The sequence below is a fragment of the Carassius carassius genome, chromosome 42 (assembly GCF_963082965.1).
Source record: "Carassius carassius chromosome 42, fCarCar2.1, whole genome shotgun sequence".
Classification (NCBI taxonomy): Eukaryota; Metazoa; Chordata; class Actinopteri; order Cypriniformes; family Cyprinidae; genus Carassius; species Carassius carassius.
This window is the reverse complement of record NC_081796.1, coordinates 14,753,509-14,768,184: the sequence shown is the minus strand read 5'-3', so window position 1 is coordinate 14,768,184 and position 14,676 is coordinate 14,753,509. Positions and strand designations below refer to the sequence as shown.

The following is a 14,676-nucleotide window of genomic DNA, read 5'->3' as shown; positions in this document are numbered from 1 at the left end:
AAGTAAATTATCGATACAAGGGAGAATAAATAATGACAGTTTAAATTTTGGGGAAATTGTTAAGAATTTCTTCATTGAGATGTTTATATCTATCTGTTGAGAAGCAGCAGTACTCACTCTCTAGACTTGTGGAAGTTGCAGCGCATCAGGGGGATTTTGATGACCTGATCTCTGACTCCCACAAATAGCTCACTGCGACTGTGAAGTATTAGCAAGCTGCGGATTGGCTGCCTCTTCTTTGGGGGGAAAAGTTCAATCTCATCCAGCAAACAACTACCCATGGTCTGGTTCAGTGGAGAGAGCACCTTCTTAATAGTGCCGTAATCTAGAGAGTAGAAAGAGAAATTTGAGTGTGTTAGATATTAGGGAGAAGGTAAGGGAGGGGGTGATCAAGGGGCATCTCTGATGACCTGGTGAGATTGGAAGGAAATTATGTCAAAGAAGCAGAAGAGGAGAATGACGTCATATATCTCTAATCACATGCACATTCTATAAAGTGCCTGTCTGCCACATGGGCTGTCACCTTAAATATGGATGTGCTATCTGGATCAGACAGGGCAAAGAGGGCAGCCTGACTACTCTCCAGAGAAGATTCATTATCTTCTCCAAAGGGTGGCTTTAGTGCAGTTGAAAAGAGGACAGAATTATTGTCTGAATCATCTTTTGTAAGTTACACATCCCTCTGTGGAGCATGTGGTCTGTGAGTCCATGGAGGACATTCATTGGTCTCATAATGTCACAAAGAGTGAACTGGATTGTTTTAATAATCTATATAATATCTATTTTATACTAGCCTTAGTTGATGTTATTCTTCTATTCACTCCAAAGTGGCCTGTCAGGTGTTTTATAGTAGCCATACAACATGTGGGGCAGTGAACATTTAGATACTAGAGCAACTGATTCGGTCCCTGCCCTTGTCAAAACAGGCTTCAGTGCTCTATTACATTCCATTCAACTGTGAAATTCCAGCTACGTTCTTCACCCTTCAAGCTATTATTGTCTGGCATGAATTGAATTGCGGCTAACTTTATAAACATGGCACATAAAGGACTGTTTGCCATAGCAGAGGATTTATCTTAAAGAGCCTCTCAAACATTTTAATCTTGAGTGCACGTCATTTTCCTGGAATAGTTGGCAAGTGACTGCAATGTTGAGTATTAAATGATTAATTCAACATTTACTCATCCTCATGTTGTTCCAAATGCGTTTGGCTTTCTTTTTGTTTTGGAACATAAAAAGAGAGATTAAAAAAACATAAAACAAAAAATGCAGGTTTTCCATACAATTAAAATGAATAGGGATTCAAGTTTCCAATCTTCAAACAAAAGATGGGAAAGCGTTATATAAATAAGTATCATGAAAGTATTTCATACACTGTGTCATATGAGTCATATTGTATATTTGTAATGTATAATGTATATTTGCTATTTCATTCTTTTATTCCCTCACTGTCAGACTAGACAGACAATGTGAATGCTGTTAAATCAGCATGAGGCTTTGACTTCTGCCAATAATCGAAACCAGTTGGTGTATTTCAGAAATAAAATTAAAGCCATGATGCTCGCCCAATTAGCTTTTAAACCCTGACTGTCCTGTGTGTTTATGATGTACAGTTTAACAAGTGTCTCTTTCCCTTTAACAACTCTATACTATACACAGTTCTTTAACAACAAATGTCCCTGTAATTTAATTTCTGTTGACAAGTAACTAGATGTTCAGTGTTTTTCAGTAGTGAACAGGCCAGAGCAGACAGACTTGGAGATTTCAAGTGCTCTGGTGTGCATCTGGATAGCAAATGACAGCTTACAGTACATGTAAGCACATGCTGCCTTTGATGTTTTATCGCTGCTATGTGTCTAATGCCTTTATTCAGCCTGGTGACCAACTGTTGCTTGCTTCAAAGACCAATGATTCAAGTGGACCACCAATTACTAGTCAGTTTTCCCTTTGCCTCACTTATTGCAATGCAGAAATCTTCACTCGATAAATCTTTGATGGTAAAAGTAACATTCTAATAAGCTGTGGGTTTAATAAGATGTCGGCCACCTGGGATTTTCTGACTAATTTAATATTACAGGATTTAATGTTCATTTACAATTTTTATATAATTTTTTGCTCAGATCTGTTCTATTAACTATCCACTATTTATATTCTTGTTCGTTAGTAACCCGATATCTGTCTCCAGTGTGAATTGACTGACAGACTTTTCAGCATTACTACTCCAGTCTTAAGTTCAATTCAATTCAAGTTTATTTGTATAGCGCTTTTTATGATACAAATCATTGCAAAGCAACTTTACAGAAAATTAAGTTTCTACAATATTCCATACATCTTTATTTGACTCTCTAACTTTAGCAATCTCTAACTTTAGCACGATTCTAATTCTATTCTTTAAAAAAAAAAATCTAACTACCTTTCTAATCTTATTGTATGTGTGTGTGTGTGTGTGTGTGTATATATATATATATATATATATATATATATATATATATGACCTCTAACAGTAGCTTGCTCTATTCTTTTTCTATTATCTTTTTTCTTTTTATTTATTATATTATTTAAAAGCCCTTGCTACGTGTATTGTGTTAAGCTAACTGAGACTTGTTATAGCACTTATATATCATTGCTCTTTTTGTTGTTTTTGATTGCTTCCAATGTCCTCATTTGTAAGTCGCTTTGGATAAAAGCGTCTGCTAAATTAATAAAAAAATAAAAAAAATTCCTAGTAGCTTATCAGTGGTGTCTTTCAGTTCATGTGCATATGGCAGAAATCTTTGGACAAAATAATTAAAGACATAGTCAAACAAACGATGAACACTATTAACAGCAATTATTATATGATGCAATCACACTTGTAGCAATATTTCAATGTCACATGATTCTTCAGAAATCATTCTCACACACACACACACATCCCTCACACTTGTAATTTGTGACTTTATTTCTTATTTTTAACCTAAATTATTATTATTTTTATTTTATTTGATCTATTTATGACTGAGGAGGAAATAAGCTTCTATACTAATCTGATCACTCACTATTAGCATCTGCCACAACTAATGGACTGCATTTGCAATTCTGCAGCAAGTTGTGTGCTATTAGTAGAGCATCTTAAGCTGCAACTCCATTAATCTTTATCAGTGAAGTATATCTAATACGGTGCTTATTTTAGACTATATTAAATGTATATAAATGTTAATACTACTTACAGATCTCCTCTTTATTCTATGCAGAAGTGATGTGGTACTATACCTGTTGCTAGATAAATGATGTGATAGAGCATGTCTTTGCCCTGAACTACATCCACAGCCACATGGGAGAAGCGCACATTGTCCTCCATGAAGTATGGCAGAGGAACGACGGGCTGCACCACCTCGTGCATCAGAATGAACTTCTGGGCATCCTGCAAATTCCTCTCTGTCAAGTTCACATAGGATCCGTAATCTATAGTGCCACACTGAGAAAGAACAAGAGAGATACAAACAGAGGGATACAGCTAAGAAAAAAGGATTAACGACCTGTAAAGAAATGCGGAAAAAAAAGGAACTAAAAGCTGTTGGTCTGAAGAACTCAAAAGCACTGTTGCTTGTTGTATGAAATCATGATAATTTCACCTATAGGATAAAATTTAGAAATCTGGCTAGTAGTTGTTTCCATAAATTACTGATTTCCTCCTGCATAAGATTTTATAGCGAAACAAATTAGCTGGCCTCACAAAACCTGCACTCTCTCTTGGATCACATATAATCAACATCAATCAGCTGGAGATCAACGCAGGCATTATTCTACTCAAATGGGTTGCATGTTTGTCTTTCAAGAACACAATATGTGTTCAATGCCGGAAGCCATAAATTTGAAGCTCGTAAATCTGTTCTTAACAGCACAGACAAATGCTTGATGAAGATGTCCCAGCAAGCTAAATAAAGTGGGGCTCCTGTACATCATGAATCCTTGTGTTTTAGAGAAAATTAATGAAGTAAAATACTTTATTTTCCTCTCACGTGGACTATGGAAAGTTAATTATCAGGTCACAGAGATTGCCTTCAATAAGCCAGATTCTGATTCAGCTGATCCAAAAAAGAAGTCCATGCTGATCAGACAGTTTTGAAAGGATTTAGATATGGTAGTCAAGTCATTTTAATAGGGTCATTACTAAGCACGCATAGAATCTGCACCCAATTCCACAGAAAGCGCTGAAGATTTTCAAAGAATTTGCACAAGTCATTGAGAGCATCTGGCCCTCGTGTGTTTGTTATTAGAGGTAAAAAATGTAATCGAACTGGCTTTCAACAATTTACTATGTTTAAATTCATTCTGGAGAATTTCACCCAAAATCAGCATAGAAAATGTAAATAAAAAGTCTGCAGACTCCATCTGGGCCTGTTCACAGATATCATGGTGCATTAAAACACATTTTACTGCTTTAGATGAACCCTTCAACTATAAAGCAATTAACAGCAATTTAGGGTGAATACTTCAGACAAAGACACATTCCTTCATGCTGACCACTAGAGTCTGTACATGAGTTTAGATTTCGGAAAAAAGTCTTAAAACTAAATACACTTCAGATTGTGAAGTGGCTGGCAATACTCCACAGGAGATAAATACAGATTTTATTAGCTCCTATCATTCTAACGGTCCTGCCTAAAATGTTATATGCTGCCAACTTTATTAATAAATTCATGACCATGGAAGACATGGAAGTGGAGGCAAATTAAGGACCATGAGAGAGGCTTGAGGAACCGATCATCAACAATATCAGATTTGGGTGTTTGTGGGTTTTAGATAATTAAATAAAAATTCACCTCATATTCTATTTTCCAGAGAATAATCAGGCAAACATATGAGGCAATAAAACCAAAAACATCAGTCACCATCTTGTTTTAATTGGGAACACATAGGTGGTAGTCGAGGTGAGAAAATCTATTATTTTTTTAGTTTTTTTTTTACCGCTGGAGTGCTGCCAACAGAAAGAGACCTGGCACTCTTCACAAATACAATTCTATTTGGCATTAGAGCAGCAGAGACACAAATCTTACATTTATTATTGTTATTAACCTAGAATGAAATGTAGGTATTTTTTTTAAATATGGTGATTTTGAACTGTCCCACCTCAATTGTATTTAACAATTAAAATCATACACCATCATTTTGACATAATCTGTTAAATACAAATTCAATTAATTTACAAAATCAAGTACAAATATATAGTGTTAACTAATTTTAAAAACCAAAAATAAGTATAATAAAGCGGTTCCTACGGGATGGTGGGAAGACAAGACACATGTATTGTGAAAATTATGTTTAAACGTTTTTTTTTTTTTAATCAAGCATTTGCTTCCAAAGTACACTAATGTTGGAAAGTTTGGGGACAGTTAGATTTTTTTAAATGCTTTTGAAGTTTTTTTTTCTCAAGGTTGCAACAATATCTTAAAACGGTAAAACAGTAATATTGTAAAATATTGTTATCATTTAAAAAAAAATCTATTTTAATATATTTCAAAATGTAATTTATTATCATAATCATCATATATACAAATTCCGAATATTCAGTATGACTTCTTAATGAAGAGGACGATGATCATCATTCTCTGAAGGTGAAGCACCACCTTACACTGACCATTTCAGAATTTCAGGCCCTATTTGTGGAAAGTGCCATTTAACTTTTAAAGCAGATGGAGCGAATGCATACTGTCTGTAAAAGTGGCTGTCATTTTCTGGGTGCATACCTGAAAGTCAGGGTTGGGATTGGGGTAGGGCAGCCAAGCGGAGCGGGAGCTCTCCTGGTACTTGAAAGGCCCACTGAACACTTGGGTAATAGCGCTCAGATTGAAGGTGCACACTGCTGATGCGGCAATGCTGTTGCTGAGAACAGAGTCAGAAGTAGGCAGTCAGCACACACAAACACACACACACTTATACTTAAAACACTTTTTTTTTACTGACAATCATTAAAGCATATTTGATCATATTGTGAAAAATGGATCTGTCCATTGCTGACTGTGATACAGATCACACACTACCAAAGAGATAACAGCAGGTAAGCAAAATAAGGGGGAAAAAAAGCAAAAAAAAGGCAAAGGTATAGTGTTAAAATCTAAGTGTCTCCACAAACACACACAAAAACCCCATGCAAATAATTACAGGCTTCTGCTGACAACACAGACCACAAAAGTGAAGTACTGCTGAAAATAATGGGTCATAAGCTGACTTCTTGTGGTATGAAACCTTGAACATAAAAGTGGATATCTTAAAACTGTGTGTTGTGTTCAAAAGGTGTTTACTCACACATTAGTGGTGAAAATCCCATAGAGAAGCTCGAGTTCAGGCAAGAAAAAGGTTCCCTGCAGCTCGTTGTAGTTGAATGGAATCTCGCCCGGCCTTGAGCAATTAAGCCTGGCCTTCATAAAGGTAGTCCAGGTGTCTTCCAGCAGAAAACGGCCCCCGATGTCATTCTTGCAGACACGGGCGGCACGAGAGAACACCGTCCTGCCGCAGTCATGCTCCACGGCATTCTCACGGAAGAAGAAGTAGGTGAAGTTGCCAATGTCATAGGAGGAAACGAAGTTGGGTTCTGAGTTTGACAGAAAGGGGGACAGGATGACAGTGATTAATAATGGATTGCACATGGAGCAGAACCGCTGGCCCATCGAGATGCATTTATTAATCTTATGCTTAGGTAATGGACAAACTCATTTGTCATGGGAGAAGAGAAAGGTTACGGTGAGAGACGTTCTCCATTCGAAACAGATGAACGCACAAACCCTTTGAAAGGCAAAAAGAGCAACCGTCATGGCCAGCTTCAAAAGATTCGAAGTGAAGAGGTGGTTGTGATTGACAGAGAATTCATTTTCTTTTGTGGTTAGGAGCTTAGCACATTTGCACAACTTGAAGGAGAAAAAAAATCTATTGGAAAAAGTGAATGTAATGTATATGCAAATCATGTTAAATTATTCTCTGTTAAGATTTTCTGATAATAATTTTTAAACCCATCAGCTCAGGCAGGTTTTTTCAATTTGGACGTTGATGTCAACGTTTGTTGAAAAGATCAATTTATCAAGGGATCGTTCAACCAAAAATTCTGTCATCTATTGTTCACCCTCACGCAGTTTCAAACCTGTATCACTTTCTTTCTTCTGAGGAATAGAGTAAAATATTATAGAAAATGTCTCAGTGTTTTTGTCTGTACAATGGAATCCGATGGTGACAAACACTAGATACACACTATTTGTATATTTATTTTGCATTTCCATCTATGCACAATTACTTGTTAATTAAGTTACACTTTATTTTTTGCATTTGGCATTGTTTTGCAGATGTTTGAAACCTCATCAGAACACACCTGCAGGCCTATTTTTGTGTTGTGAACCACTAGAAGAACTGTACTAATTAAACAAGCATAGTTCTTCAAAACATATGTGCTCCTTAAATGAGCATTTCACCTCACGAACACCCCCATAAAAAAAAAAAACCTCAGTCACCAGCCACTTTCATTACATCAGTGATGGAGGTTGTTTATCTTCCCAATATCTTCATTTGTGTAACAGAAAGAAATTCATACAGTTTTGGAATGACATGAAGGTGAGTGAATGAAAAAACAAATTTTTAGATGATCTATACCTTTAAAGAGACAACTTGTGCCACAATTTCATAAAATGATTTTCCAATAACCTCAATTAGTCACTTAGTTGCACATAACGGCTTTAGTTTTTTGTAATGTCATAATTGAATTAAATATCTTTCATACAATACCATTGAGCCATTTGGAGTTGTATTGAGCAGTACGCAGAGGGGGAAGTCCTCCCAGGCTGCGATAGATTGCAGGGTCCCTGCCGGAAAAGTCCATAGCTGTGGCAGCATACAGCTCCCCGCTGGAAGTGATGAGCGCAGTGGAATTATGCAGAGGGTTATAGGGGCACCGTGCCATCCCACTGATTTGATCATGGACCTCGGTCAGGTTAGTCAGCTGTGCAGAAAAAAGAGACTGAATTCAGACCACCTGGAATTCTTATACCTGAAAGGGTAGTAAATATCTTAATAAATACAAACTGAATACAAATATATATATATATATATATATATATATATATATATATATATATATATATATATATATATATATATATATATAAATCTAGCCAGACATAAAATAATTTTGAACACAGTATTAGTTTGTTTTGAGTCTGAACAAAGAAAATACATCCAAACATTTCCATGGATGGAAATCTCGAAGATGTTCTAATTTTGTTTACGAGAGTTGCTGATGTGGCAATGAAAACTATTTCACCATTCGAATCATTTATTAATGCGGAAACGCTTGGCCTACTACCAGCCATGTCGTGTGCTTTTCTGTGAGACGGCAAAAATGTTTATCTCATTACTTGGTTGTCACGCCTAGTGGCGGATGCAATAGCTAAATGCTAATCGTTCGCAACACACCCGTTCTGTGCTCATGTGCAGTATGGCAAAGCCTTGATTCTTACTTAGCATGACATTTAGCCAGCAATGGGAAGCTACCATGACAGGGAGGTAATTTCCATTTGTATACAATAAGCACAAGGGATATGCCACTACAGGAAGCAAGTATGACTTTTAGTGCTGGTCCAAGTTTTTTTAACCGATTTCTGTTCCTTCACGTGGGCGAATGGAGACAGAAAACTGAACTACTAGAAAAGCCATTAGTCAACCACATCAGTTTAAAGCAGTGGTTCTCAACCAGGCAAAAACCAGGCAAAAAAATAGATTTTCTTGGAAAATCTGGTTCTATGAGGAAGCCTCATTTTAAAAGTGTGATTTGGGGACCTGGAAAAGTCTAAGCTAAAATCTTAAAATAGGTATGTTTATAATGAACAGATTCTGAAAATATATTGGATTGCCAAGAATTTAAAAATATTTGATCGGGTATAAATTGTAAGCAACTCCTTATCCAGTAAATCACGAAGTCAAAAAGGTTGCAACCACTGATTTAACCTGGAGCTTCTGCTATCATTGCAATATATATATAATATATATATATATATATATATATATATATATATATATATATATAACTTTGGGTCTACCTTTGGGGGGGTTAAACTCACGGCATATTTATTAATTAATTTATTTATTGAATAATTTTCTTGATAGAAATAGAGAAAGTGAAACTGCAATTATATTATCACTTTGCATGAAATAAGACTCAAAAGTAGATAAAAATTTTTTTTGCATTTAGCCTCTGATAACCTCAAATTCAGAAACAAAAAATACAAGTGTGGACTGATGTTAACGTTAGTTGTGCTTTGATTCATTTTGTCATTTAGCAAACTCCATGCAAAAAAGAACAAAATAAATAAATAAATAAATAAATAAAAATAATAATAATCTCAAATTGAGCCAGAGGTGGTAAATTCCTAATAATGTTCTTATTTTTTTGGTATTTTAATAAGATAGATACTGTACCTAAAATACATTGCGCATACAGCTCAACTAACGCGATCATTATAAAGGTGTTTGAACAGCAAAACACATCCACTTGCACATATTTGACAATCGGAATATAAGATATAATCCTGCTATAGCTAACAAATTTGTGTGAAATCTTGAATAAAAAAAGAAATAAAGGCAGATCATCAGTCATTCAGCACTATTGTGGCTGCAGTGTGACAAGCAATGAATGACGCGTCTCCATGGGAACCATAAAGCGATACTACGATCAATAACGGTCGCCTTGAAAAACTTTTAAACTTATGTGTGAAAAGGTTAAGTAAGGCTTACATTTAAACGTGTCTTTGTTTTGAGTGTATGGTCAATAAATAAAGGAATTAAAAAGATGGGCACAAAACCTGTTTGTCGCGCCCCACTTGTCATGTCTGTAATCCCTACACTTTGAGAAACGCTGAGCTAACGTAACAGCTAACTTAGTAATAGGGGTACCTCCGTTTGGTCAGGAGATTTTTTTTTTTTTCTGATGTCGACTAACAATGAAAAATCCTTGTCTGGCAGCCTTTGAGTGTCCTTTTCATCTTTCCGTCAGCTTTCCCAAACCATTCATCGCAGCGACTGCGCAAAACAGTGAGCAAACTTGGTAGAGAAAGCGGGTTGGGTAATACCAAGTAGTCGATGCGGTGGGCGGGGGGTACATTACAGATTATTTAAAATATGATACTATCTTTCTTGCTGGCAAATTAAATTAATAAAGAAAACGAACAAAAGTATTAATTCGGAATATTTCATATTTAATTTAATCTGAATGATGTGATGGGTTTTTTTTTGGGGGGGGGGGTTATATTAGCTATAGATACAGACGGTTGGTCTGGGAACGCCCCTAGGAACGCCCCGTCACGTGATGTGAATTTAGCCCGTGGGGGAAAACATTCCGTTGGCGCCATTTGAAATACACGGGACAATCATGCCGAAGAGTTGTTGTGTCGTTTTCTGTACCTCCAATAAACTAACAAATTATGAAATGAAGTTCTACATCCTTCCTAATAAACATACAGAACTGGAAAGGATGACAAAATGGCTACAAGCAATAGGTTGTGAGGATGATCAAGGGAAGTTGTGGAAATGTGTGCAGTCGGCATTCATCACAGGCAGGCTACGTTAACATTGTGTTCATTATTAACGCTATAAAAAACTTAGTAAGGTTGTTTCAGAAAGTGGCATGTATATATAATTAGCCTTATCATTCTACCTTAAGCAAAACTATGTAACGTTAGCCTAGTGTCGAACATAAACCCGTTTACCCACTTAAAAAAGCGTGTGGGCACGTAACAACTTAGTTTTGTGTCAGAACTTTTACACTTTCATTCATAAATTCATCCCGTCTGTGTTTGCTAAACGATTGAATCGCGGAATCCAGTCAAAAATAGAACTTGCTGTATAAAGCAGAACGTCACGGAATTTGGCTATTTTTGAATGAATACATCTATATTAGGGCTGTAAAATTAATCAAATATCGATATGGACTTGTGTATATGAATATTACAGTTAAAAGAGACTAAAATTGTTCTACGCGTCTCTGGGAATGAGCGCTCAATATGTGCATTTTTGTCATTCAGATACACACGATGTTCGCAGTGTTTTCCCCCACGCCGACTATATATATATATATATATATATATATATATATATATATATATATATATATATATATATATATCAACATTATATCTCAAAATATCTAAACATTCTTTACATTTACACAGAAAAAAAGCTTATATTTAGTGAAAACAAGTACATTTTTCTTAACTTACCCAACAAATATTTTTTTCTTGCTTTGCATAAACTTTTGATATTTAAGAAAATGTAATTACTCACTACTACACATCTAAGAATATTAATATATTTTTTGCAGTGTTCACAAGGGAGAGGATTTGAAGAGCTGTGAGCGCTGTTTCTTTTGAGAGCACAGCCAAATCCTGTTCATCATATTAAAACATTTGATAAAAATTGGGATCAAAAGCACGTTTAAAAAAAAATCAAGTTAAAGCTTCTGTTATAATGACGCTCCTATCTGTATCTGAATGGACAAGTGAATGATTTTCGAATTGAGCAATACATCTAAAGCAGCAGTAAATGTATCTATGCAGCTTGGACTGTCATGCCTTCAGTGACTAGCTTATTTTTGTACCAGGAAATCAAACCCTATCGGTCTGTCCTGAAGGCGGATTAGATCCTGTGTGGCCTCACTTGAATGCTTTTATCTAACATGCAGCTGACGGCCACAACACTTGCCCTGTGTAATCAATGTAAAGGGGGATTATCCTTGATGTTGGCTCGAAGAAAACCTCTGCGAATGGCTGGAAGTGTCTCGGCTTCCTTCAGGACCCCCGGAGCCCATTTAGCTGGCAATAAAGTCAGGCGAATTTGCATGTTTGGCAAGGCGAAGCAGTCTTTTGAAGCATCGGTGCCAGGGAGATACTTCTCCCCGAGCCAATGCCTGAATGGATGTGCCCTTTCTTGGGCACGAAGGAAGGCGTTTATTGATGTTACATCTTCTGACAAAAAGCACTCGGAAGCCTTCGTAGATATGGACACGCTAACCATAATGCACATTAATGGAGAGGGTTGAAAGACGCCTCTTAAGAAAACCAGCAGCTGTGTTTGAGCAGCACTACAACCTCGATAGCTGGATGTTTAAAAATGCAGGTTTACTGGCGGTGTTACAAGGACATGACGGAGAGTTTACGCTCATGCCTTCCTGGCTGCACTAAGTCCTTTCCTGCTGGCACAAGGTACATATGATGGTAAATCCCAGGGGTAATTTAGCTTTGAGTCAATAATTCCGGCCATTTTTCAAAGAGCCACTGAGGAGATGATTGCCATCGTAAGTGAATCGACTGTCATTATCATTATCAGGTTTGAGGAAAGGATAGAAGAGTAATCCAGTCATTCAAATTCAGGGATTCGAGCACAAGAGACTTAGATGCATGAATGAAAACTAGGAGATGTGAGGGGAATAAAGGGGGATGTCAGTAAATGTGCTTGGTGGAGATACTTCTCTTTCAATCTTTCACACTGAGTGGCATTTATTGCTATAAGTGGTGACTATGCTGCAACCCATGCTTTGGAAAAATTTGTCAAAGATGAAGTGCAAACACTCACACAATACCTGCATAACAAGTGTGAACTTTTCACAAAGGACAAGTGACTTAGAGATACTACAAGTTCCCCACTTTATTAGAAAAACAGGCCTTGTTTGTTATTGTTGTTGTTTTTTGTCTAGATCTTAAGAAAGCTTCTTCTGAGTTGAAGCACGAACAAAACTTTCACTGAAATGAACCACAGGCTTTGGCTGAAATAGCACATGCTATGCTACACGACCCACGCAGCGATGAAAATGTCAAAGGAGGTCAATGTGGGAGAGAGAACTTGGGACAAAGGTAGAATAACATCAGATCAGGAAGCCACTACATTACATTAAGTGCATTAGTGCATTTACGTTACCGTGCGATTGGTGCAAATTGGAGTGAATGCATTTGTCCCACATGTAAACAGCCTGTCGCCGTTGATGAGTAGAACACGGATGTAATTCTGGCACTCCTCCTGTGAAAAGACATAAAGGAAGATGTGTAAGCAGTAGCACAAGTGTTGACTATTAGCATCACAAATGCAAAATTGAGCCAACTCTGAAAAATGTCTAGGCAAAATCATAAAACAATGAATAGAAGTCCTGCCTTTTTTGTTAAAAGCCAGTCCAAAGTTTGTTTATTCTAAAACATTCATTCACAAGACAAGCCTGAAAAATTGAACATTCTTAAATGAAATAAAAATAGAATTTTTATATAAAACAAAATCTTGTCTTTTTTTCTGACTTTCTTGACTTTTTGCCCAGGTTTAGGGATTTAGCAAAAATGAGTGAAATCACATTCATATTAAGTTGTCAACATCAAAACTACATATATTCTCCAAATAGATGTTATTGATCTTATTGATCTGTGTATCCATAAAAAAATTCCGAATGAAAAAAAAAAAACATTCAGAATGACACCAGTCTTCTTGTGAAATGGCTTCTCTCTGATGATGTATGCTGGACCTTTCTAATCACTTAGTCTGTTTAAATTCTAACTTTTTATTTTTGTTTAATAATCTAATAATCATTCAGATGTACTGTACATGTTTGCATGGTGCACATACCATATAGAAGGGCATCCGATGTCCCTTTTAACCTATATTTTGTACAGCACATTGTCCAACAGCTGTTGTTTTAAATGTGCTATACAAAAAAAAGTGAACCTACACTGACTATACAAAAGAAAAGATTTGTCACTACTTCTGCTGCATCGCAACTTTAGGCTAAATTCCATTATTGTTTGATTTGACTAATGTTTTAACATGAAATGTTTCTAAATATAATCTTGACAAAGAGTTTTTAATATTTCTGTCTTTCTCCACTAAATTAGGCAAAGGCTACATTAGCAAAAATAGCTGTCTGTGGTGTTTCTAAAACGGTCACTGCGTGAACTGCCCTCCATTAAAGAAAACTTTGGTCAACTTCCAAAAATACAAAGCCTTTACAGTAAAGAAGCTAGGTTACATTTGTCTTCCAATCAGATTTCTGCTATATTAGACCAGCTGCAGGAGTTCTTATACCGTACTGCTTCAGTTCAGTGTGTTTTTACAAGGCTTTTTGAGAATTTAGGAGCCAGTAAATCATGCTTGTCTCAAGTACTTGAAACCCTGTCGCCCCGTCTCGCCCTCTGTTGATTTAAAGGTGTTCCAAGGCAGTGCTTGAGGGGGTCAACTTTATTTGCTCATTATAATGGCCATTAACTTGTGAAGCAATTCATTTCCCTGCACTAAGCGGAATACTGAAAAGAAAAAGTATGATTTACATTTACTAATGTAATTTGGCTAGGGGGCAGTGCTTTGCTGTATGCGTAAATAAACTGAGATTTAATATACCTAGCACATCATGATGTGACCTTTAAGAAAACCCCTAACAGATGGCTACATTGTGTAATATAGTGGCTGCTATGCATTTTTGTTTGCATTATAAACAAAAAGTCGACAGAACACCATTCACTCCATCAAACATTTTCCTTTGTTCTTGAAACAACAGACTCAAGGAAACCAGATGCATTGGTTGAAAGACACAATTAATCATGGAATTCAATTAAAGATAATGTTTAGTAAAATAATAATAAAAAAAAGTTTTCATACTTTGTGATGTGTAAAACAACCAACAAGTGA

At 36.2% G+C, this 14,676-nt stretch overlaps 1 protein-coding gene across 4 annotated transcripts in view; it reads right to left on the bottom strand.

The window, feature by feature from the left end:
- LOC132123776 (semaphorin-5A-like) overlaps nucleotides 1–14,676 on the bottom strand; it is a 183,344-nt gene that overhangs the window by 77,035 nt on the left and 91,633 nt on the right. For all 4 annotated transcript variants that reach the window (XM_059534408.1, XM_059534407.1, XM_059534410.1 and 1 more), the window contains 6 exons: nucleotides 12,931–13,029; nucleotides 7,753–7,966; nucleotides 6,289–6,574; nucleotides 5,730–5,865; nucleotides 3,253–3,457; nucleotides 118–325 (listed from right to left, as the gene is read on the bottom strand). In XM_059534408.1, coding sequence (XP_059390391.1) covers nucleotides 118–325; nucleotides 3,253–3,457; nucleotides 5,730–5,865; nucleotides 6,289–6,574; nucleotides 7,753–7,966; nucleotides 12,931–13,029 — 1,148 coding nt within the window. The remainder of the gene's footprint in view (nucleotides 1–117; nucleotides 326–3,252; nucleotides 3,458–5,729; nucleotides 5,866–6,288; nucleotides 6,575–7,752; nucleotides 7,967–12,930; nucleotides 13,030–14,676) is intronic.